This window comes from Pseudorasbora parva, chromosome 12, assembly GCF_024679245.1.
Source record: "Pseudorasbora parva isolate DD20220531a chromosome 12, ASM2467924v1, whole genome shotgun sequence".
Taxonomy (NCBI): Eukaryota; Metazoa; Chordata; class Actinopteri; order Cypriniformes; family Gobionidae; genus Pseudorasbora; species Pseudorasbora parva.
In genome coordinates, this window is record NC_090183.1 from 35,591,032 (window position 1) to 35,617,093 (window position 26,062).

The window sequence follows — 26,062 nt, forward strand, 5'->3', positions numbered from 1 at the left end:
ACACTGATCAGTGCGCAGATAGAACGATCAAATATGGTAAAGAGAAGCTCAACTGTTAAATGCTTGATGGTTATGTCTAAACTTCATTGGTTCTGGCATGTCAAGCAGCAATTTTGTTGACCATATTTGATATACTCTTAAAGGTGCATTATGTAAGATTTTTGCAGTAAAATATCCAAAAACCACCAGGCCAGTGTTATATATTTTGTTCAGTTCAAATGTTTCCAACTATTTTTAAATTGTGATAAAACCCATGAACCGGGACGTCTGAGGGAGTCGCCTGTCAGTTGCGTCATATCGGCATTACCCTCGGCTTCCGGTTTTATTTTGCAGAAATGCTTTACTTTAGCAGTGTGCAACAAGTATCACAGCAGCCACTAAGCGATCGCACATAGTAATGTCATAGCATAATTTTAAACACACTTAAATCTAATATGATAAACAGAGATGCGCTACCTTATACTCCTGGCAGGAAAAGCAGAAATGGCGCCGGTGACTGTGTCCTGTCATAATAAAAGTGCCGCTGCTCGTGAGCCGTGTGTTGCGCAACAATTGCTCCAGTGGCCTTGCTCAGCTTCCTCAACACTCATTCCTGCTCTGCTTCAGACTACAGTAACATTAATAACCGCATACATGAACATGATTTCTTCCAGAGTCCTATCCCGATTCTTTTCCACCAGCTGTGAGGTGAAGACCACATGTCTCAAGATTCTGCGCTCAAACTTGGCATCATCAAACAACGCCTTTGTTTTGAATATAGCCGACCTCTAGTGGACGGAAAAGTTTCATAGCTTTAAAGGGGTGGTTGCATGTGATTTCACTTTTTAACTTTAGTTAGTGTGTAATGTTGCTTCTTGATCATAAACAGTATCTGCAAAGTTACAGCGCTGAAAGTTCAATGCAAACGGAGATATTGTCTTTTATAGTTATGGCAGTTTATTGCCTGCAAAAACGGCCGGTTTGGACTACAACAAGCTTCTTCCTGGGTTGGTGACATCATAAACTCTTGCTAGTCACCACAGATGTGACTTCTGCCCGTAATGGTAAGGGGTGTGGTGTTTCCGGACAACCTGTGCTTGGCACTTCAGCCAATAAAAATACATGAAACTACATTTGGCCATCTAACCAATCTAAGACTATTGCGTTTTTCAGAGGGATCGCTTCATAGAAGCAGGAAGAGACAGTGGAGAAAGCTGTGTGGAATAAAGGTCAAATATAAGAAAAATACAGCATTTAAAAAAATTTAAAAAAGTATTAAGACATGTTATACTGCGCCTCATAAACACAACCAATCCTAGAAAAAAAAACACGGAACCACCCCTTTAATGTGTGTTGATCAATGTGAAAAAACTAATTAAATCTGTCCTATGTTTTAAATCAATTTGAATTTAAACACCTTTTAATATTGCTTTTTAAACCATCACATTCCGTTTTAATAAAACATTTTTAAAAATTTACCACTGAAATATCATTTTCACTTATTTAAACTTTGAAGTACATTGCAATATTTCACACGGAAATATTTGGGGTCAGTGATGCCAAAAGCTATTGGTTGTTACCATTATGTTATCCACAATGTTATGGCAAACCTGAGCTTTATTAAACTCAGAAACAACTGATCCAATTGAAAAATTTGTCAAACATCACATCACACTATAGGGGGGATTCTGAAATCCACTGCCGCTTCAATATACCTGTATATATTTATATCCTAATTAACTTCATAATCAAAACTTTAATCAATATTTATCCTATATTATTATAATGATTCTATCCAGTTATGATTTTGTTTTAGTTTCTTGTTTTCTAAAGTGTATATTTGGTCTCTGAGGAGTGACTGAGGGTCTGGCCTAGAGATGTGTGATGTGTCACTAAACAATGGCAACAAGGTCGTGTGTTTAGATTTTCGAGGTATCACACACCCCTAACATGTCAGGAGTGCAGTAACAGCGTTTGCTCACTTAGCCCGGCTTCCAGATATGAAATATGGATTTGTCTTTCATTTAATGTATTATGTTTTATTCCTTTTATATTTCCTTTTACTGAAACACTAAAGACTCAAGATGAATATTGCCTGTACTACTGTGTGGCCCTCTCACTAAAAGAAAGCACATGTTGAAATCAGTATGTTTTGGTAAGAACTGGTTAGAACTGGAGCTTAATCAGCTCCAACCTTGGAGAGACTGTGTATCTGTGTATGTGCACAATATTCTATGCTACAGATCAGAATGGTGTACAATGGGCACCCTAAGAGATGGGTGGACTTGTTGTTCTGGGCAAGCTGGCGCCTGCTCCAGATCTGGAAGGTCACTACGGGCCTAATTCTGGGGTGAAAGCGTCAACAAGTGAGACGTCAGTGGAAACGTGCATCATATTAACTGACTTGAGTGGAAATTTACCATTACTGTGCATTGTCTCTGAGCCAATCAGAACCATCCACATTGCAGTAATGACGTGGATAGACCTTGAAAACGGTATAACTGTTGGGACAATTGTATGTACGATAGGGCGAGGCAACGAGACAGTGAGAGAGGGAGCGCGGCCTACAAACTCCTTGTGAGACTTGAAGCTGGCTTCTGCTTTTGAAACTGCAAACTATTCTTAAGTAAATTTTTCTTTTATTTAATTGCAATCCTGACTCTGTCTTCATTTCTTCACTACTGGTCCTGGGTCATAAGCTGTTAACCCCTAACAACACTACCAAAAATATATATATCATCTCATGTCAAGTTTAACAAACACCAACAATTAGTTCCAACATTTGCATTAATTGTCAAGGACAGTATCATCAATAATCAGTAAACCAACAATGACAAAAACACAGAACTTAAATATAAATCAATGATCAATGAATCAATGAAGAAACCCTTTACATAGAATAAATGTTGACTTTTAACTTTAACATTAAACTTTTAAATAGAACCCTTTAAATAGAATAAAACCACTGGCGACAAAGACCTCCTTATCAAGGATGTACATTAGGAGACACAACCATAACTGGTTTGTCCAGCAGTGTGAGCTAAAACTTAAAAAGTATGATGAAAGAGAAAAGGAGAAATGCTTTAGTAAAATACATAATAGCGACTGGCACACAGAGATGGTGATAGAGATATAAATGATGGTGAAAGTGGGATGATAGGAAAAGAGTATGGGAAGCTAAAGTGTGTGGGGGAGGTTGTCAGTAGCAATGTGTCTATCATTGCTAATGAGCTCTGAAGGCTAAAGAAACAGAGACACTGACAACAGACACAGCTAAACTGTCTTTCACCCTATACACACTGTCATTCTCTCTCCCTCTGTCAAGCTTTCTCATCCTTTTCTCCTCCGTAACATCACCAGATGAATGCAAAGAGGATTTCCAATTTTTTAACAGCCGTATAATGAACACATCTCATGTACTTTCATTTATGTAAGTGTACTGACGCCTAAGCAGCCATTATTAGGTAAGCTGATATATTGTAGAAGGATAGGTTCGCTATGGCAAGTGTGTGCTGCACTTAGGGCAATCGACTCCTGAAGGACATGCAGTGAAGCGAGAGAGGGCTTAAAAAGGGGTGAAATTTTTATTTTTATTTATTTATTCAATAAAAATATATATTTTTAAAGACCCCCTATAGTAAAAATACAATTTTAATTTCAATTTTATATATATTTATATTTATATATGACAAACCATGTGCAAATTCTCAAAATTTCGGTTTGACATTGCTGGTGTTTCTTACGTCACAATCTACCTTGTAATTAACTCTTGTATCAACATGAAGGCATGCTTTAGCATATCATGAACTACAGGGAAGTCTAAAGAGAAGTCAGGTTATCAGTACATTTTTCTGTTGATATGAAAAATCCAACCCGATCTCCCGGCAATTTGTTCATATTTTACGAGGTGGCTAGTTCGTACGAATTTGTACAACCTCACTCATACGAATTGGTACGATTTTTGCTCAATTGTACATATTAAAAAAATTGGTCAATTTGTATGCTTTCGTACAAGTGACCTAACCTCAAACCCCACCCCTGAACCTAACCATCATTGACAAATCATACAAATTAATATGAGTGAGGTTATATTCATATGAGATAGTGTTGGAAAAATCTGGTAAATTTAGCAATATAGCTGGTGAATTATGTATATGATGAAAATTATAATGTTACGATGGACTATGCCTTTCTCCTCTGACATTCTAAATTGTTCAAAGCGTTTTTAAAGGGGTCATATGATGGCTATAAAAGTTGTGTATTTGGTTTAATGCAGTATTTGCACAGTTTTAAAACATTAATGTAATAATGTAAAACATTATTATTTTACACATATTGTATGTTACTGTTAATCCTCTATGCCCCTCTATGCGTTTCCTTTCCCAAACGCGTTGATTTTTGTAAAGCTCATCATTTTAATAGCGTGGTGTGCTCTGATTGGCCAGCAATCCAGTGCATTGTGATTGGCCCAAAAATACCTTAGGTGTGTGATGGAAATGTACCATATTTGGAACATAAGCTCCCAAAGCCATATTGACAGATGATAATGTCAGTCCTACCTTATCAATTCGAGCCTGATATCTATTCCGGAAAATGCTGATGACCAAGCTGATCGATTAAAGTTGCCAGTGCGACTGGACCAGAACATAGAACAGAACAGATTGGCAAGTTTGCATTTGTTAAAACGAAAAACAAGCAATGCTCTATATTGCTCAAAACTCACACTTACAGGCTGTGTATGTCAGTCAGAAGCGCCAGACTGTACTTGCAAAGACGGAATTACCCCACTTTTTAGAATCAGTTTGTGCTCTCCCAGGTACTGGAAACAGTCCTCCGAGAAATGCACAGCACACAGTCGAACATTTGGATTGTACTGTTCTGTGGAGGCCAAACAAATTAGTTTGGCTTTCAAAACGAAAACAACATGGCGGTGCGGACAGCTACAGCAAGAATAAAAGTTACGCCTTCTTTCTTTGCGTATACGTTTGGGTGGTGTTTTGTGGGAGTATGTTTAAACAAAGCGTTTTAAGGTGTGGTTGAGCCTTAACTTTTACAAAGAATATATTTGGGGGTTGGAGATTTTTAGCTTTTTAACTCTGCAGATACATACAAATACAAATAAACAAACAGCTATCATCACTTCAGAGAAACGAAAACAAGAAATCACATCATATGACCCTTTAAGGATACTGATTTTTAGAAGACAGCTGTCTGACTCTGAGGTGGCGAACATGGAATATGGTTTGTGTAACATTAGCAACACCTTATTAGCTGCTTGATAATGTAGTCAAGCAAAAGGCTAATCATATCAATTACCATCATGTGTCCAACGTAGAGAGCAATACATAAAATGCATTAGCTACAGGGGACTTTAAATGACTCCACTGAGTATACATTAGCAAAATGCCCACAGGACATGTCCATTCTCTTAGTCATTCAATTAATGCACTTCTTCTCCTCATTTCCTACTAATTCAATTCATTATGTTGAATTTAACCACACAATTTTGACACAACATGCTATGCTTGTCTCTTGTTGGCTGCACTATTATTAGGCTATGTGCGTTTAAACTAGTACGAAGGTACTTAAATTAAGCATTTAAAACGTGTACATAGTGTTCTTTTTGTTTATATTGATTACATTTTCTGCTACAAATAATGTTTGAATTTGGTACGGTTATGGTATAGTAAGGTAACTCTTGCAAAACTTTTGTATGATACATCATCATCCGGTACATGCTAAACTATAATCTCTAAATATGTTGCAATTTAGCAGTTAATAATATACATTTTTCATCTAGGCTAGCATTTACAGTGGGTCCTATATATCTAGCTGCAATCACCCCTCACTCCTGCTATTAGTGACAGCACACCAGTATAACCTGACTTATTTTTATAAGTACTAATTGGGTAGGCAGCAACCCTATTAGGATGCACATCTCCTCGGGAAATCGATTTCTTGATCTGCGGAGACTGGTGCGAGTGAGCGCGAGCGCGTAATTGTATGGAGGGCGGGGTGAGCGCGAGACAGACATCCCGCGGGTGGAAGCGCCGTTTCCTCACAGAAATCGAACAAGTGAGAAACTGTTGCTTCTTGGTGATATCTTAACAAAGAAATTGCCCTATTGGACTTTTAAATAGTAGCCTAATCTGGTTACTAAACATTTTTTTTTTTACAGGTGCCAATAGTCCTGGCGATATTTAACGATAAGTAGGCGTGTTTAAAGTGGACTGACTTGAAGACGCACAAAAGGAGAAGACAAGAAATATTTCAAGCTGACCACAGTCAGAGCAGAGTGACCGTTAAAGAAAAACCCGAAGGCACGAGACTCTCTGACATATTCTGAGCTGGAGCAGTGGAGAGGAGAGGAGCTGCGCTGTGTCGCGCGGAGTTACTGGTCAATTTTCAGATTCTCTGGGAACTTATAAGGTAAGCAGAATTGTTTTACAGTTGATATTTGTTCTTCAGAAATGTTTTATAAACTTTTAATATACAATTCTATAGAATGTCTCATTAATTTGCCTTTTAATTTGCATCAGAAATCGAAAAAAAAATGCTTTCAGGAAACAAATAGTTGGTTTGCTGTTCAGAAGTTTAAAGTGACATTTGAGTGTAAATGGACAAGACCTGGAAACAAGCAGCTGATACAACATTGATTGTTATCTATTTATTTAAATGAAGAAATATGTGATTATCAGGCTACTGTTTGTAGTTTTGGAGAGGTGTCTGTGATGTAGCTTAGTGTGTAGGCTAATCTTCAAACTCTGATGGCATGATTTAGTTACATATAACTATATGCAAGTCACCAAAATGTATTGTGCATAAATTGTAGCCTACTTGTTTTAACTTTAAAATGCTCAATATTGAACAGAAATAAATAACCTTTTTGGACAATTGTAATAAGCAACAGCTGGGGAGCCCTTCAATTCTCTCAGAGGTTTTCTGGTTCATCTAATTTAGTTCTTTTTATGTTTCAACTCAGTGAGAAACATGTCAAGATGCCAGAGGTGGTTGATCTTGGGACCTGAATGTTACTCAGCTGAAGTTTGATGAAGACCAGCAGGAATTGAAAATCAACCCGAGTGCCGTGAGCCTGATTTAAAATTATATCTCACAATCCATTTACCATCAGGCTTGTAAGAGGTTTGCAAGTGAAGGACTTAAAGCTAAGCATTTGAAGGTTTAAGATTGTCACAAAAAGACAAAATATTATATAACATGGATTGTTTTTGATAAATTTGAATCACAATCACAGCCATCTTCTGTGAGAGGAGGGGTAGAGTTTTTTTTTTAAATGCTGCAGTGGATATGGACTTATCTGGGAATTCTCCAGAACGCTTCTTGAACTTCTCATGGAAAAATGAGCCACACCGCTGTCACTCCACCAATCTATAAGGAGACAAAACCACCACACAGCAACCCCTGAGAAATACACATCCACATCACCTGATAGAATCTTCATCCACGGACAAAAATTCTGAGACACCAAATCCCTCATGTTGCTTATATCAGACAAGCAATATATATGACAATATAAACCTACTGGATCTTCCAGAATTGCTGTTTATAGCGATAACTGGGTCCAATGTGTATCACTCAGACAATCAGGTACTGGTTAGAGCACGTGATGCCTGTTATGATTTTAATGTAGTGAATACAAGAAAAAAGGTAAAACAGCAAAGACCGAAACTTCTGTTTGAACACAAACATCTTTTAAGACATCGTTCCATAAAGGAGATTTGGTTTGTTCCTGAAGGTGGATTTTTCATTTCGAAAAACTATTTCTTTTTTAGTTTATTTCTGAGACAGAAGCCACGTTTCATCGTATTTGACTCCCTCATTAACCTTTCCGTCTTACCATAGTCCCTTTTCCTTCCCAGAGTTCATTCTGGCCGGGCCTGTTTCTTCTAAAGGGGAGGAGGACTTCCTCTCTATTGCTGCCTCACGCCTCAGCCGCAGGAAGCGCGTTATTGGCGCGGCAGTGGGTGTGGCCATGGTACTGGTGCTACTGGTCGCTATTCCGCTATTGGTCCACAGCACCAAACTAGGTGGTTCTGGCGGAGGTACGCATTATGAGATGCTTGGAAGCTGTAAGATGGTCTGTGACTCTTTAACGCCCACCAATGAGTTGACACCTGTTTCGCCTCCTCCTCACGACATCCCTGGACGCAGAGGGGGAGGCAAGTCAGGTTTTCGTGGAAACCAAGGCCCACCAGGTCCCACAGGCCCACGTGGGCCTCCTGGAGAACCAGGAAAACCAGGTCCGCCTGGACCTCCAGGTCCAGGCCCAGGGGGATACATCCCATCGTTCTACAGCCCCAAAATAGCCTTCTATGCTGGTCTGCGCAAGCAGCATGAGGGGAGCGAAGTACTGAAGTTTGATGATGTGGTAACAAATGTAGGGAATTACTATGAGCCTACCACAGGCAAGTTCACCTGCCCTCTTCCTGGAATCTACTTCTTCACCTATCACGTGCTCATGAGGGGTGGAGATGGAACTAGCATGTGGGCCGATCTCAAGAAGAATGGACAGGTAGGAGATGTGTGCATATGACTCTCTCTCGTTTTTATGTGTGTGTGTGTGTGTGTGTGTGTGTGTGTGTGTGTGTGTGTGTGTGTGTGTGTGTGTGTGTGTGTGTGTGTGTGTGTGTGTCAAGGATTGTGTGCCGTTTAAAGCTGAAGGCCTTTTATATTTCAGTTAAACTCCTTAAAGGGTGGTAGCAAACAGAATGCAATTCAAATTTGAATGTAAGAAAATATAATTTTTCAAAGTTTAAAAACAACATGTCTACAGAGAGAATGAGAAAATGATATATAGACAGACAGATATATTGACAAACAAAATTATATAATCAGACATGGATGGATGGATGGATGGATGGATGGATGGATGGATGGCAGACAGACAGACAGACAGATAGATAGATAGATAGATAGATAGATAGATAGATAGATAGATAGATAGATAGATAGATAGATAGATAGATAGATAGATAGATAGATAGATAGATAGATAGATAGATTGATTGATTGATAGTTGGATGGATGGATGGATGGATGGATGGATGTATTGGTGGGTGGATGGATGGATGGATGGATGGATGGATGGATGGATGGATGGATGGATGGATGGATGAAACTAATATTCACTGGATTGTCATATACCTTTACACAGCTAGATGGGGGAAAATATCACACAGTGTAGCTTTAACACATTTTATCTGCGTTTGTAGTTCTAATTGAATCCTTGTCCAACTCGCAATGGGTTGTGGGCAATATCATCCGTTAAGAGTGTGCATCGATCCGCACCGGAATACTCTTTTCAGTATACTACAATTTGGGACTTACTAATTCTATTTTCGAATACTATTTTAGTATGGATAGTATGCAAATTGAGACGCAGGGAGGGTAATCAGCGGGCTGTAAATTAAAGTGGTGTTTGTTCCCCTCTTGTTTCATGAAGTTACAGGGTAAGTACAATAAAAACATGTACACAATCTGATATCACTCGAAAAGATAGATAGATAGATAGATAGATAGATAGATAGATAGATAGATAGATAGATAGATAGATAGATAGATAGATAGATAGATAGATAGAAAGTTGGATGGATGGATGGATGGATGGATGGATGGATGGATGGATGGATGGATGGATGGATGGATGGATGGATGGATGGATGGATGGACGGACGGATGGATGTGCCCAGTGTAAAGAACTCTTCCTTTACAGAATCCCTGTGTTGAATTCCAATCCAATTAATTCTTCTTCCTGTCATTCAAATTTAAGTTTCTGTGGGCCATGAGCAATTCAAATCAAATTCCAACTCATGTATTAAAAGAGAGAAAATTCTTCAATCTTAGTTTTGCATATCACTGCTAAAAACAGCCTTTGGATTCACTCTACACAAAGGCAGACTTTGCTAACTAAGTTTTTAGAGGTACTTTTAACTTGACAAAGGTCAGACGTGAATGAACTGTATTAAAAACAAGAGTCTGAATTGACTGAAATATCAAACAAATATTAGATTCACAGAGGTAGGATTAAGGAATACATTTAACATTCAAATAGAATCCAGTAAGGCAGCTGCTAAATTATTCAGCAGTCATTTTGTCTGCCTATCACTTGAAGCCTTACTGAAGATATACCTACAGTGCGAAAAAGGACAATGGGAACATGTAAAACTATTCAAATGTGCAGATTTAGAAGAAAATTAAGACTTACAAAGAGCATAACATATCAGATGGATTCGAATGGGATTTTTAGATGTGATTAGTTTTCAGCAGTCCATTTGGGGTCTGTTTAACAGAATAAGCTTTGTTGTTTTTAGAATAAACTTTGCAGAGCCAGAAACAGCAATAGGTTTACAGTTTCTAATGAAAAAAGGACATTCGTAACACACAAACAAGTAAACGCTGTCTCTTTGTCTCTCTCTGGAGTGGAACGAAACGCAACAGCTGGAGACAGCCCTCATAGGACCCGTGGATTTAGAATAAATGAAAAAATAAGGAGAGAAAAAACCTCTCCATCTGGTGTAACATGACACGGATCTGGGATTCAGGCGCTCTCAACTCAACCGCTCAGTTTTGATTTTTAGTAGTGGAACAGAAAGCGGGGATTATCCAAAGAGATATAAAAATTCCCCAGGCAGCATATGTTTACCTACACATTCTGTCTTTCTCGCACACACACATTCACACGGTTTTGTGACAGATATATCTGACAGGAAGTGATGAAAACCCTTTAATGAGTCTGTAGCAACCTGTCAGCTTCCCTTCATCGCGCTGCCATTAACATGACATAACACCTGCCATTAATGCCCCATGTCTGTTCATCATACATGAACCAGCACAAAAGAAAATGAATCCACAGCTTTGTGATCCAAATAGTGCATCTGCAAAATAAAGGTGGAACTGGTTCTTTTTTATTTAATTTGAGATGAACCATCTCAGCTAAAATTATTGATTCAAATGCACAAGCTCTGCATGTAAAATCAATCTCAGATTCACATTCATCTTTTTTAAAAAAAACTTTTTTTACATGGGTAAAAAGAAGAAAAACACCTCAGTACTAAACATCAAATTAGTATTCGTCATCATACTGTAAGAAATGTTTTTGTTAGGTAAACTTAAAAATGCTTTTCCGGTCAAATCTAAATTAACTGGTTTATTTACACAAAAATATTACATTAATATTTGACTAAATTAACTAAACTACATTGGCTAACCAATGATATTTTGAAATATCAAAATATTTTTAAGGTTCTGATGAGAGACATCCTCTTAGAGAAACTGATGTAACTTGTTGAATTTAGTTGATGGTAAATTAGGGCACTTTTTGTTATAGCAGATCAAGTTGTACAACATAATGTACAATAACAAAATTCATACAATGTCTAATTTGTTCATTCTGTTGTGGACTGATACAACAGTGTATTTATTACATGACATAGGGGAGCAGATTGTCTCTGCTACTTGTTTACTAAAAACATTTTATTGCTGAATATACAATAACTGATGCACTGTGGCATTGGGATTCAACACAGCCTCCATTAAGTGGAGGACAAGATGCAGAAAATGAGAAGATGAGGAGAGTAATCTTAGGCAGTGTATGGCATGCATGTTGTATTGCATATATTGTCATTCCAGTGATCTCCTCTTGTGTTAAATCATTAATGTCTTTAAGATGAGATTCCCTCTTTTCCACCAGGGCCACACACAGACAGAGAGCCACACTCTGCCACTCAGCCAATCTCTGCTCTCGAATTAATTATCTCTCCCCTTATCTAAATTATTTAACCCATCTCAAGGTCCTCTCAAAGCATTCTCACAAACATACACATAACCAACATGAGTTTGGGTTGCTCTTAAAGGGATAGTGCACCCAATTTTTTAAATATAGTTAAATAGCTAAATAAATATCGTTTAAATGTTGTTTCTCACCTACACTGAAAAAAACAAATCAGGTTTCCAATTGAAAATTTTCAAGTGACTGATCATCTACATTTTTCATTTCGGCCGAATTGAATTTCTATTCAGCAAACTGAAAAATTTAGATGTGATCAGTCCCTAGAAAATGAAAATGATGTCAACATTAAGTCACCCATATGTAATTACAAACTTACTTTCTTTTGTGGAACACCAAAGAAGTTTTTTTTCCACACAATTGAAAACCAGTAGGGTTCCGTGTTGTATTGACAAAAACAGATCTTTAAAATATATTCGGTATTGCTTTAGATTACAGCCCAGAAAGTATTGCGTAAGTAAAAACAGGAGAGTACAGAGAGTACATTTACAGGGTAACTTTCAATAATTAAAGTTTAACTATAAAGTAAGTTATACTTATAAAGGGAAAAATGGGGGAGGGGTACCTATCAGGAAAATTAACAAAACATTTATACTGTAAGTACACTGTAAAAAATTATTTGGAAAAAAAAGTTACCTGGTTGCCTTAAAATTTTGAGTTAATTGAAATTGAAATTTTGAGTTAATACAATGAACATTTTTTGAGATTCGACAACCTTTATTAAAATATTATTAAAAGATTTTGTTAGCATATTGGGTAATTGTGTGTTTTATTTCTGATGACGCAGTGAAACATGCCAAATAGTGCTATTTTCATGATTTATCAATTTTTTTATGTGGTTCAGATATAATAATATTTTGAGTTTCTATTTATTAAACCAATTTCCTTCATTGTATCAACTTAAAAGTTTAATTTAAATTTTTAAGGCAACCAGGTTACTTACTTTTTAAGCCAACAAAAACCAACAAATTTTTTTTTACAGTGTATTTTTTTAATTAAGGGGTAATTATCTACAGTGCCTGGTGAAAGTATTCGGCCCTCTTGAACTTTGCGACCTTTTGCCACATTTCAGGCTTCAAACATAATGATATGAAACTGTATTTTTTTGTAAAGAATCAACAAGTGGGACACAATCATGAAGTGGAATGAAATTAATTGGATATTTCAAACTTTTTTAACAAATCAAAAACTGAAAAAGTGGGTGTGCAAAATTATTCGGCCCCCTTAAGTTAATGTTAATACGTTGTAGCGCCACCTTTTGCTGCGATTACAGCTGTTAGTCGTTTGGGGTATGTCTCTATCAGTTTTGCCCATTCCTCCTTGCAGAACAGCTCGAGCTCGGTGAGGTTGGATGGAGAGCGTTTGTGAACAGCAGTTTTCAGTTCTTTCGACAGATTCTCGATTGGATTCAGGTCTGGACTTTGACTTGGCCTTTCTAACACCTGGATATGTTTATTTTTGAACCATTCCATTGTAGATTTTGCTTTATGTTTTGGATCATTGTCTTGTTGGAAGACAAATCTCCATCCCAGTCTCAGGTCTTTTGCAGACTCCATCAGGTTTTCTTCCAGAAGGGTCTGTATTTGGCTCCATCCATCTTCCCATCAATTTTAACCATCTTCCCTGTCCCTGCTGAAGAAAAGCAGGCCCAAACCATGATGCTGCCACCACCATGTTTGACAGTGGGGATGGTGTGTTCAGGGTGATGAGCTGTGTTGCTTTTACGCCAAACATAATGTTTTGCATTATTGCCAAAAAGTTCATTTTTGGTTTCATCTGACCAGAGCACCTTCTTCAACATGTTTGGTGTGTCTCCCAAGTGGCTTGTGGCAAACTTTAAACAACACTTTTTTCTTCTTGCCATTCTTCCAGAAAGGCCAGATTTGTGCAGTATACGACTGATTGTTGTCCTATGGACAGAGTCTCCCACCTCAGCTGTAGATCTCTGCAGTTCATCCAGAGTGATCATGGGCCTCTTGGCTGCATCTCTGATCAGTCTTCTCCTTGTATGAGCTGAAAGTTTAGAGGGAAGGCCAGGTCTTGGTAGATTTGCAGTGGTCTGATACTCCTTCAATTTCAATATTTTTGCTTGCACAGTGCTCCTTGGGATGTTTAAAGCTTGGGAAATCTTTTTGTATCCAAATCCGGCTTTAAACTTCTCCACAACAGTATCTCGGAGTTGCCTGGTGTGTTCCTTGTTCTTCATGATGCTCTCTGTGCTTTAAATGGACCTCTGAGACTATCACAGTGCAGGTGCATTTATACGGAGACTTGATTACACACAGGTGGATTCTCTTTATCATCATTAGTCATTTAGGACAACATTGGATCATTCAGAGATCCTCTCTGAACTTCTGGAGAGAGTTTGCTGCACTGAAAGTAGTGTCCGACTCCGAATAATTTTGCACACCCAATTTTTCAGTTTTTGATTTGTTAAAAAAGTTTGAAATATCCAATAAATTTCATTCCACTTCATGATTGTGTCCCACTTGTTGTTGATTCTTCACAAAAAATTACAGTTTCATATCATTATGTTTGAAGGCTGAAATATGGCAAAAGGTCGCAAAGTTCAAGGGGGCCGAATATTTTCGTAAGGCACTGTGTTACATGTGCTGCCTCCCAATTCGCCTACTTATACTATGTCTTAAACATATGTACTCTTTCTGTGAGGAAAAAGTACATAGACTCACCTAAAGGATTATTAGGAACACCTGTTCAATTCTCATCAATTTCTAATCTATTCAACCAATCACATGGCAGTTGCTTCAATGCATTTAGGGGTGTGGTCCTGGTCAAGACAATCTCCTGAACTCCAAACTGAATGTCAGAATGGGAAAGAACAGTGATTTAAGCAATTTTGAGCGTGGAATGGTTGTTGGTGCCAGACGGGCCGATCTGAGTACTTCACAATCTGCTCAGTTACTGGGATTTTCACGCACAACCATTTCTAGGGTTTACAAAGAATGGTGTGAAAAGGGAACAACATCCAGTATGTGGCAGTCCTGTAGGCAAAATTGCCTTGTTGATGCTAGAGGTCAGAGGAGAATGGGCCAACTGATTCAAGCTGATAGAAGAGCAACTTTGATCCCAACCGGGTACCACTCATATTCACTACAAATAGGAAAGAGGCTACAATTTGCACAAGCTCTCCAAAATTGGACAGTTGAAGACTGGAAAAATGTTGCCTGGTCTGATGAGTCTCGATTTCTGTTGAGGCATTCAGATGGTAGAGTCAGAATTTGGCGTAAACAGAATGAGAACATGGATCCGTCATGCCTTGTTAACACTGTGCAGGCTGGTGGTGATGGTGGTGTGATGGTGTGGGGAATGATTTCTTGGCACACTTTTGGTCCCTTAGTACCAATTGGGCATTGTTTAAATGCCACGGCCTACCTGAGCATTGTTTCTGACCATGTCCATCCCTTTATGACCACCATGCACCCATCCTCTGATGGCTTCCAGCAGGATAATGCACCATGTCACAAAGCTCGAATCATTTCAAATTTGTTTCTTAAACATGGCAATGAGTTCACTGTACTAAAATGGGCTCTACAGTCACCAGATCTCAACCCAATAGAGCATATTTGGGATGTGGTGCAACGGGAGCTTCTTTTCCTGGATGGTCATCTCACAAATCTCCATCAACTGCAAGATGCTATCCAATCAATATGGGCCAACATTTCTAAAGAATGCTTTCAGCACCTTTAATCAATGCCACGTAGAATTAGGGCAGTTCTGAAGGCGAAAGGGGGTCAAACACAGTATTAGTATGGTGTTCCTAATAATCCTTTAGGTGAGTGTACTTTTGAGTGTGTAGCAGAAAAGTATGCAAGCTTCGGGACATACTACTTCGTCATCTTTAACGGACTCTGTCGCAGTTACGTTCATCTCATCACCGTTTAACTGCCCTGTCAATCATCGTCAGATTCGTCACAGTTAAAATCCTCCACATTCAGTTTAATTTCCTACCGTTTTGGAGATAAATATAGCCGCACGTTGATCTGCCATGTGTGTTCTTTAATGCAGAGACTCTCCTCATGTGTTTGCAGTTTAAATATAATGATTCATTTAAAAATTAACGGCCAGACGTATCATTACAAAAGTTCACAATGCTGCTGCAGGTGAAAAATATTGTGGATAGCACTGAATAAATATATTTTTGCCAGGTTAAATACTGATAATTGATCACTCAAACCTTCATCTAAACCTCTCAACTTAACCATCTGACTCGCACATCTGTCATGTTTTTTAAAGCTACACTGTGTAACTTTTTTAGTTTATTCTTAGCTAAAAACACTTAGTTCTTTCAAAAATATATGTGCTCATTAATATATATTTACTTCTTTCAAGTAATAAAGTATTCTCGTAAGTTTATAATATGCCATTGAAAATACATACGGGTGCAGGTCCCCCTCCATCTTGAATGTACATTAGCCAAAGAGGGACATACCCGTAAATTCAAGCTTCGCTTTTAGCGTTTTAACAGTCGATGGCAGTCATGAACGAGGTTGAACTGGAAGCCATGTTAATCTTGGACTAAATCGGCCACCGTAGGAGTTAAAACGAAATCGGAATTGAGAGGAACAGAAACTAATATTCACTGGATTGTCATATACCTTTACACCACTAGATGGGGGAAAATATCACACATTGTAGCTTTAACACATTTTATCCGCATTTGTAGTTCTAATTGAATCCTCGTCCAACTCGCAATGGCAATATCAGTGGACAATGGGCAGTGGGCAATATCAGCCGTTAAGAGTGTACATCGATCCGCACCGGAATACTCTTTTCAGTATACTACAATTTGGGATTTACTAATTCTATTTTCGAATACTATTTTAGTATGGATAGTATGCAAATTGAGATGCAGGGAGGGTAATCAGCGGGCTGTAAATTAAAGTGGTGTTTGTTCCCCTCTTGTTTCATGTAGTTACAGGGTAAGTACAATAAAAACACATACACAATCTGATATCACTCGAAAAACTTTATTCGAAAAACAACTTTTTTAAAACAGATTTACAACACTTTATTTCTCTTGCTTGGCTTCATCCTCCTCTTGGTCTTCTTCTTATCCTCACCACAAATTAATCTTAAGGAATCATATGTCTAGCTATTCTGTATACTTTTTTAAAGAAAATACAGTACACCCAATATCTCACCATTTACTCGTCTTTTACCCTCATGCCATCTGAGACGTATACGACTTTCTTTCTTCAGATGAACACAGAATAATAAATAATCCCTGCTAATGAAAACTTATTTGGTTTCCTAAAAGTTGAAGCATCAAACAGCACATACAGCAATAACTACTGCAACCCATACGATCCCAATCAATGTCTACTGAAGGGAAAGGAAAAATGTTTGTAAGAAAAATACCAATATTTTACATTTTTTAAACTGTAGACTATCACTTCCGACCAGCAATCATCTGCGTGAATGAGAGGGTTGAGTTCATGCTGCTAACAGTTCCTCTTAAGATCCATCAGTGGAAATAAGGAAAAGAAAAAGAGGAACAAGAGGAGAAGCCAAGCAAGAGAAACAAAAAAGGGACAAAACATGCCTCTTTCTTTCAGGACGTTATTACGTATTTGAAGTTAAAAGTTTATTTTAAAAAAATTAATAAGAAGTCGTAAATCTGTCTTGAATTAAGATGTTTTTAAAATAAATGTTTCCAAGTGATATCAGATTGTGTATGTGTTTTTATTGTGCTTACCCTGTAACTGCATGAAACAAGAAGGGAACAAACACCACTTTGATTTACAGCCCGCAAATTCATATTTACCCTGTAACTACATGGATAATTACCCCTTAATTAAAAATACTTACAGATTTGTTAATTTTCCTGATAGTTACCCCTTTATTCCCTTATACAGTACTTACTTACTTACTTATAGTAACACTATAATTACCAAAAGTTATGCTGTAAATCCGATTTACTTACGTAGTACTACCATATCTTCTTCTTTTTGCACCACACAAAGAAAGCCATATATAGGCTTTGAACGACATGAGGGTGAGTAAATGAGTGGAAAATGTTGGAAAACCAATGTCACTGGTCTTTTTTTTTTTTTTTTTTTTTGTGAAAAACTAATTTACACCACAGGGGGGCAAAAAAAGTATTTAGTCAGCCACCAATTGTGCATGTTCTCCCAATTTAAAAAATGAGAGAGGCCTGTAATTTTCTTCATAGGAACACTTCGAGAGGCAGAATGAGAAAGAAAATCACATTTTGTAATTTTAAAATAATTTATTTTCAAATTATGGTGGAAAATAAGTATTTGGTCAATAACAAAAGTTAATCTCAATACTTTGTTATATACCCTTTGTTGGCAATGACAGAAGTCAAACGGTTTCTGTAAGTCGCCACCATAGACTGTAAAAAAAATATGGATGTAGTGTCCGTGACGTCACCCATAGGATTCCAATAAGCCGTTCTGAAGCATAAAGTAGAGACGAGCTAGCCATGAGTCACGCCCGGATAACAGAAAATGGGTAAAGAGGCAAGACGTGGGCGGAGCAATGACTAACAGACTGTGAATAAATGACTATCCACCTGTCACTCAAAGTAACAATGCCGTTAATTATGACGAACTTTAACATTTTATATAATGTAAACGAATTAGTTATAAAAAAAAAATAATCACCCCTCACAGTTGTCATGGGCAAAATTAGCCATATAGACCAAAGCCACAATTTGTACCAGGCTGTTAACATGTTTTTTTTCTGCTGTAAAGTTGGGAAATTTAACATGGAGCTCAATGAGATTATGCTCCCTTCTGGAGCCTGTCTATAGTGGCCAATTGAGGAACTGCAGTTTAAATTACTTCCGCATTGGCTTCAAGAGAGACCGCGGGAGGTTGTTGCTTGGTCGCCACAAGGTTTTTACACACTGTTTCTGGTAGTTTGGCCCATTACTGCAGATCTCCTCTAGAGCAGTGATGTTTTGGGGCTGTCGCTGGGCAACTCCCTCCAAAGATTTTCTATGGGGTTGAGATCTGGAGACTGGCTAGGCCACTCCAGGACCTTGAAATGTTTCTTACGAAGCCACTCCTTCCTTGCCCTGGCGGTGTGTTTGTAATCATTGTCATACTGAAAGACCCAGCCACGTTTCATCTTCAATGCCCTTGCTGATGGAAGGTTTTTACTCAAAATCTCATGATACATGGCCCCATTTTTTATTTCCTTTATGATATCAGTCGTCCTGGTCCCTTTGTAGAAAAACAGCCCAAAGCATGATGTTTCCACCCCATTCTTCACATTAGGTATGGTGCAATTTGGCATTCTTTCTACTCCAAACACGACAAGTTGAGTTTTTACCAAAAAGTTCTTTTTTTTTTGGTTTCATCTGACCATATGACATTATCCCGATCCTCTTCTGGATCATCCAAATGCTCTCTAGCAAACCATTTTTCTGCAGTATGTATTTTTTTTTTTTTTGTCTCTCATAGTTGAGGGGGGCCTATGATAAAAATGACAGGCCTCTCTAATCTTTTTAAGTGGGAAAACTTACACAATTGATGGCTGACAAAATACTTTTTCCCCACTGTATATTTACTACAACTATTTTGAACTGAACTGAATAGCAAACCAAAAAAAGGCAAAGGAGAAATCTAAAAATGCGAGCCCACCTAGATGAGAGGACACACTATGGGAGGCGATAAGATTGTGTGGGATGATAGAGAGATGAACGGAGGAGAGGAAGATGGATGGCTAATCAGAGGAGAGCCGACAGAGAGGTCGGGAGAAAGTGTTACTGCGAGGCCAGAGACACAGGCAGCATCAGATCAGTGTAAGTAAGATAGATGAGCAAAACGACAGAAAGAGTGAGCGCATTTGAGAGAGAACGAGAAAGGACTACTGACCTCGTTGCAGGTCATAGACTTGCACAAGCGGTTACTAAAAACATAGTCTATGATCTTCTATCTAATACAGGTAGATTCCAATACACTTTGAGACAAAGCAAAAATCTGATGCCTGTAACTGCAGCGAGATCATGGGAGTTCGTTTTATTTTTAGAGAACCCTGAATATTAATGTATTTATGAAATGCCACTTATTAGTTAAAGTTTGGCTCCTCATGGCAGGAGTAGATTGCATGGGGCTGAATAAGAAAAGAAAACAGCATCATGAGGAGTGCAGCAGGGAGCTCAACATCCACAAATTAATGTCACTCAAGCAGAATACCCAGCCAATTTGCTTCTCATTACAAATTCAATTAATTAATTCAGTAATTGATTCTCGGCTATGTAAACATGTCTCTTCTCATCCCACTGTATGAATATCGTTTTACTTCAGGTTCATCTTAAGTACTTCACCTCCCTGCATCTTTCGAAAAAACCTCTCCATCTCTTTGGTCTCGTCAGAGAATCGCAGCGCTAATTACGGTGTGATGCAGAGAAATTGTTAGAAAAGCCTCAAACATCCTGTCAATTACACAGCAGCTAATGAGTTTACATCCTCCAATTAATTAATTAATATAGTTAATGAGGTAATCCCACAGTACCTTGACAGGCGTATGCAGCTGTTGCAATAGACACTTGTACACTCGTTTTCCCTGTATATTTGCACTTTATCTGCCCTCGTTTTCTTCTTTCATATCTTATTTTTTTCATTTCCTGTGCTTTCAATGCCCTTTTAATGGCCAAAAGGTCGATCTTAAACAAACTCTTGAGATTACCATCAGTGTGTGTTAATAAGAGGCCCATTCAGGAGAGGACATACTGTACAAAACAGACATATACATGAACCTGCTGCTGCAAGGCATTATTCTCAAGAACAGCCTTTTTTCTAGTTTAAGGACTTACTGAGAAACACACACCTGAAGACTTTAACCTTGAAGCAGGATGGGGAAAAAGAGACAGCCATAAGGAAGAATTAATGGCTGCTGTACATTTGTTTGGACTGTTAAGGAGGAAACAATTTTGTACTTACATTTGGCACATTAAATTCATTCTTTTTATTCATTTCTTGTTTTATCTCATGGATGTAGGAGTGTCACCCGTTGGTCTCATTGCCCACCTTTGCTCACACTGATCTCCAACAAAGACTTGCACAAACAAACATATTGTATGACAACATAAAAAAAGAGAAAGCGGAATAAAAAAGATAGAAAAGATGATGAAGAAACGGATTCTTCATATACACTTTTGATTATGTCACAAAACTTTCTCAGTTCCCTTTTCTTTCTTTACATTCTTTCCAGTCTTGTTTTTGCCCAAGATGAAGCTGTATAATGAAAAACACTTCATCAGATAGGTGAAACGCAACTTCAAGCTAAATCAGTCACATGGAGCACTGCAGGCATATAACCAATTATCCTATTAAATGTTACTCAGAAACAGGAGATTTGTATGAATACAAAATTACAGGAGATAAATGGTTTATTCACAAATTCATAAATCACAATGTTAACCTTTAGCAATAGAGAACGTGATATATTCTGAGGTTGCACACTGTTACATGCTCTCTATTTGAGAGGACTCACATTCTAAAGCCTACCTATTATTCTTGTTAACATTATCCTTATCACTTGATGATAAGAAATTTACTTAGTCATGAAACTTTATGAATAGGGCTATAGCACAGCTAGTCCGCAGGCTTTTTACAGAAATGAACTGCCTTAAATACATAGTTGTGCTTTTGTGACTTGCCAAACAAATACAATCCAAAGTAACATTATTTTAAAATAAACTCTTGAAAAATGGAAATAAATAAACAAGTTGCTATAGCCGTGTGTCGTGTTTGGTTTATTTTATTGGCTTTCATGAAAGTCAAATAAAATAAATTATGTTCACAACCAAATCAAATAAATTAAGTTCACAACCAATAAGTTGTGTGTATTTCTGTGTATTACTTTCACTGCTTGCAGTTGGGTGTTTTATTTGGTTCTTGAATTAATTTAACGAATACGTTTACATTATCATCACGCTTTTCTGTCAGAAGCTGTCTGTATAGTTTAAACCAAGGACCTGCATTTAATCTGATAACGGGAATGTTGAAACCACTGGAGGGAAACAGCACAGTGCACATTTTAACAAAACACAACAGCCATATTGTATAGACATTTGTTACCAGCTATATCTCTCTATTTCACACACGCACGCATGCACACAAATAAACACACACACACACTCGCACACACTAATGCTTGGTGACTCCATTTGACCAGTGGTCGGTGCGAAGCTCCGTTTATTGTGATACAGTGGAGTTATTGAGGAGTGGGCCCCATTAGGAGCTACAGCCGAGCCACAGCGCCGGGCAATTACCGAGCCAGCGAGGCCCCGACGCAGCCCCAGGCCTCCCGCGGGAGCTGCCACCTCGCGCCGTTAATCAATCCGATTTAGACTGGACAGGGACACGCGCCAACACGAGACGCGCAGTGGAGACACGCGCGTGACCTGCATTTTATTACGATTCCCGCAGAAAAAGATGGATAGATTGTGCATGGAACGAACAGATACGGGGGAAGAGGTGGTGGGAAAAGAAAGATGAGGGGAAAGACAGGGATAATTAATGAGTAGATGTGAGAAGAATTAAGCACAACTCAAGAAAACGTCGATCACTTGAAGACGCGACTGAAATACATTTGAAAAACATTATTCTTCAAAAGTACAAAGTGTACCATGGATAATCTAGAATTAAAAAGAAAAATATTTTAAAGATTATTTTATGGTAGCAGATCTTGATGGTAAGCAGTGAGAAGTAGGCCTAGGCTAAATTAATCTGAATTACCACTCATTAATTATACATATGACTGGAAACATTAATTAAGCTTGGGTTATTACATAAACTAAGATCATGCATTAATTAGCAGTGCAAAAATGAGCCTTTGGTCAAAGCTTTATAGGCATAATCAGTGTTTTGACCCGAATGGTTCAAGACAAATATGTTGCTTTTAATGATGACATACGAAAAATAATTCCCTGCTTTGCCTTCCACCACTTGTATGTTTTTCTCTTTGCATCAGCAACTGCAGAAAATTAAGTTGACTGTAATTCAATGTTGCCAAATCAAAAAACAAATGGTATTACATGAGTTTAACAATTTAACAAATGTGTACAGATTTGTGAAGGACTGAAGACCAGTGTTTAACAGCCTTTCCGATAAATTACACACCACACACATACAACAAGGAGATCAATAAGCCTTGTTCCCTTGGACCTTGGTCTTTTGTTCTCTCTGTCTGTCCTGTATATCCTACTTAGGGAGGAAACCAGAAATCATAAGACAGGAGGGAAAGACTGTTATTACAGAGAAAGAGTGCCATGTTTCCAGAGAGATTAAAGGATTTAAAGGCAACTGCATGAAGTTGTAGACTGTTGTGATATTATAAAGATGAAGCGTTTGAACTTAAACGGCTTGTTCACCTAAAAATGAAAATGATCACATCATTTACTCACCCCTAAGCCATCTAGGTGTATATTGCTTTCTTCTTTCATCCAAACACAATTGGAGTTAAATGAAAAATATATCCTGGAGTGAATAGGACTGGGATTTTGCATTTTGCAATGCATTCATCCATCATAAAAGTAATCAGTGATGTTAATAAAGGCCTTCTGAAGAAAAGTAATGCATTTTTGTAAGAAAAATATCCATATTTTAACTTTATAAACTGTAATCACTGCTTCCGGTAACGGCCGTACACAAGTCTAGTTTCGGCAGAAGAGTGACACATGATGTAGGATGTTGGAGTGGTGTAAGCTTAGATGAGAGTAGAGGACTCAAACAAATAAGGCTGAGCAACAATCTCAAGCTCCTCCGACATTTAGACTTCTGATTCGGGACAAGAGTTTTGTTTTGCTCTCCTCTAGCCTCTGCGCTTCCACGTTCATCAATACGCCATACTTCGGGTCCGAGTTCAGTGTTTCGCTGGAAGTAGACTCACTAGATACGGTCATTACTGGAAGCCGGTGATTATAGATTATATGTTTAAATATGGACATTTATTTTACAAAAACGCATCGCTTCGCTTCAAAAGGTCTTAATTAACCCCATGAAGCCATATGGATTACTTTTTTGATGGATTTGTGGAGCTTTAAAATCTCAGGTATTCACTCCCATTATAAAGCTGGGAAGAGCCAGGATGTTTTTATATAACTCTGATTGGCTAAAAAAAGACATGACTTGAGTGTGAGTAAATTATGGGATCATTTTCATTTTTGGATGAACTAACCTTTTAAAACAAAAGTGACAAAAATGCACATGACACGTGTGCTATAATTTAAAGCAATACAAATACATTAGGTTTGTGTATGTGTGTGTGATGAAAAGACGAAACTGATCGAACACTTCGCTTCACTTTTTCCTCCTGATAGTTGTTCCTTTTATCCAACATTAAAACCATTTTCTTTATCTTTCTCAGGTGAGGGCCAGTGCGATTGCTCAGGACGCAGATCAGAATTATGACTATGCCTCTAACAGTGTGATCCTGCATCTAGATGTGGGAGATGAGGTCTGTGTGCAGCTGGATGGAGGAAAAGTGCATGGAGGAAACACCAACAAATACAGCACATTCAGCGGCTTTCTCATCTACCCTGACTAACATATACAAACATAGAAAAACACAAATACAATATCACATATTTAACACTATTACATCAGACTGATTGATAAACAACACTTGATATAACATCAAGAGGAAACATTGTAAAAGTCATTTTAAAACTGAAAGTATACTTTCCGATTATAGCTATAAAGTCATCAGCATTGACAACATATTTTACTCTTATCATTTGATTTTGTTCTAAGGAAAACATAATTTTTTAATGAGAAGAAAAGAAGGGAACTGATTTTATTCATGGGCAATTTGTTGAATTGTAAAATGTGGTCTCTTTGTAACAAGTGTACAATCTAAAGATGAAAAAAGCTTAATATAGTTCATTTAAAGTGGGAAAAACTGCCTATGACAATTACGCAACATGTATTCTCTGAAAAAAAATACAGCAAAAAATGGTTCTGATAAAAAAAAGATGACTTTTCTCATTTCGCAAGTTATTTTTTAATAAAAGATTACGTAGACAAACATGCTTTTTCTTTGGAATAATATGCACAGATGAATCAATCACAAAAACACCATGAATGTGTTTTAAAAAATGAGAGGTCAGTTTTGAAACATTGCTAACAGTCCTCTTGATGTGGTCATGGTGTATTTACTTTTTAAGGCATCAACCTATTTTTTGATTTTGAGCCCAATGGTGAACAGTATGTTTATTAAGTTGGCTTTTTTATTTTAGAGAATGTCAGACTACAATATGCCTTTTAAAATGTTGCAAAGCTCGTCCAGATCCATATATCATTAGGCCAAAAAAAAATTTAAAAAGAAAGAAAATTACCTTTAGGGATGACCTAATTATTTTGTGGCATTTTACTTGATCTCCATCCTCTGCATCATGTGTATGTGTGTGCGTAACGTGCGTGTGCGTAACAAAAGGATGTATGCATTCCATGGCATGAAAACTGTATGTTTTTAACCTCTATGTCTACTAAGTATGTACACAGTGTTTATACTGGAGAAATTTTGAGACTATTGTGAAATTATAGATGATAATAATAAATTACTCACTCTCTGTATAATGGTACAAAACATCTTGTAGGATCAGTAAGTGGACTAAACATTTAAAAGTGACCTGATCCATCTGCAATCACCCAAGTGTGTGTGTGTGCGTGCGTGCGTGCGTGTGTGTGTGTGTGCGTGTGTGTGTGTGTGTGCGCGCATGTATCAGCAATTTAATTTTTTAAGTGTCTCCATATCAATAAAACGTGTTTGAGATTTGCTTCTAAATATTTGACTTGTAGATTGATTGCTGTTGTAAAGCCTTGCTGTTGTGTAATTAATCATTATTGCAGACCTTTATTCTGGCATGTTAAAGACATGCTGTAAATAAAAAAATAAACACTTTCGTGTCAGTCTTTCTTTCTGAGAATAACACACATGAAGTTGCCAACAAATTGCCTTACATTTTTAATTAAAGCTAGACATTTCATAATCACACTTTTTAGTTGAGTGTGTGTATACTTGATGCCAGAAAAGCCACTTAACTAGCCAACACATAATCAATAAATGCCTCCCCCAATTTGAAACTGACCTTCTATACTCTTATAAAAAGAACATGCAAGATAGAAATACAGTTAAAATAGATTTAAATCACACACAAAAATTTGCTTCTAAAAAAATTCTCTTTCCTTCTCTCACACACAAACACTCCACTAATTAGTGAAGAAACCATTGACAGTGTTGATTACTATTCACTGTGGCTCTTATACACACCCAGACACA

At 37.6% G+C, this 26,062-nt stretch overlaps 1 protein-coding gene across 3 annotated transcripts; it reads left to right on the forward strand.

Annotated features, from left to right (window-relative positions):
• The first annotated feature begins 5,962 nt into the window (after positions 1–5,962).
• Positions 5,963–25,684, forward strand: c1ql4b (complement component 1, q subcomponent-like 4b). 3 transcript variants are annotated; one of them, XM_067458470.1, is made up of 4 exons: positions 5,963–6,054; positions 6,158–6,408; positions 6,962–8,512; positions 24,149–25,684. In XM_067458470.1, exons 3-4 carry the CDS (start codon positions 7,973–7,975, stop codon positions 24,326–24,328), a joined length of 720 nt encoding a protein of 239 aa, XP_067314571.1. In that variant the 5' UTR covers positions 5,963–6,054; positions 6,158–6,408; positions 6,962–7,972; the 3' UTR covers positions 24,329–25,684. The 3 variants fall into 3 exon arrangements, with proteins under 3 accessions (XP_067314571.1, XP_067314572.1, XP_067314573.1); XM_067458471.1 differs by having other exon boundaries at positions 6,023–6,408; positions 6,962–7,587; positions 7,860–8,512; XM_067458472.1 differs by having other exon boundaries at positions 6,023–6,408; positions 6,962–7,066; positions 7,860–8,512.
• Positions 25,685–26,062: the final 378 nt, after the last annotated feature.

Coding starts and splice junctions, on each gene's coding strand:
- c1ql4b (XM_067458470.1), top strand. CDS start 7,973: ATGGTACTGGTGCTACTGGTCGCTATTCCGCTATTGGTCCACAGCACC. Junction 8,513..24,148: donor ATCTCAAGAAGAATGGACAG/GTAGGAGATGTG, acceptor TATCTTTCTCAG/GTGAGGGCCAGTGCGATTGC.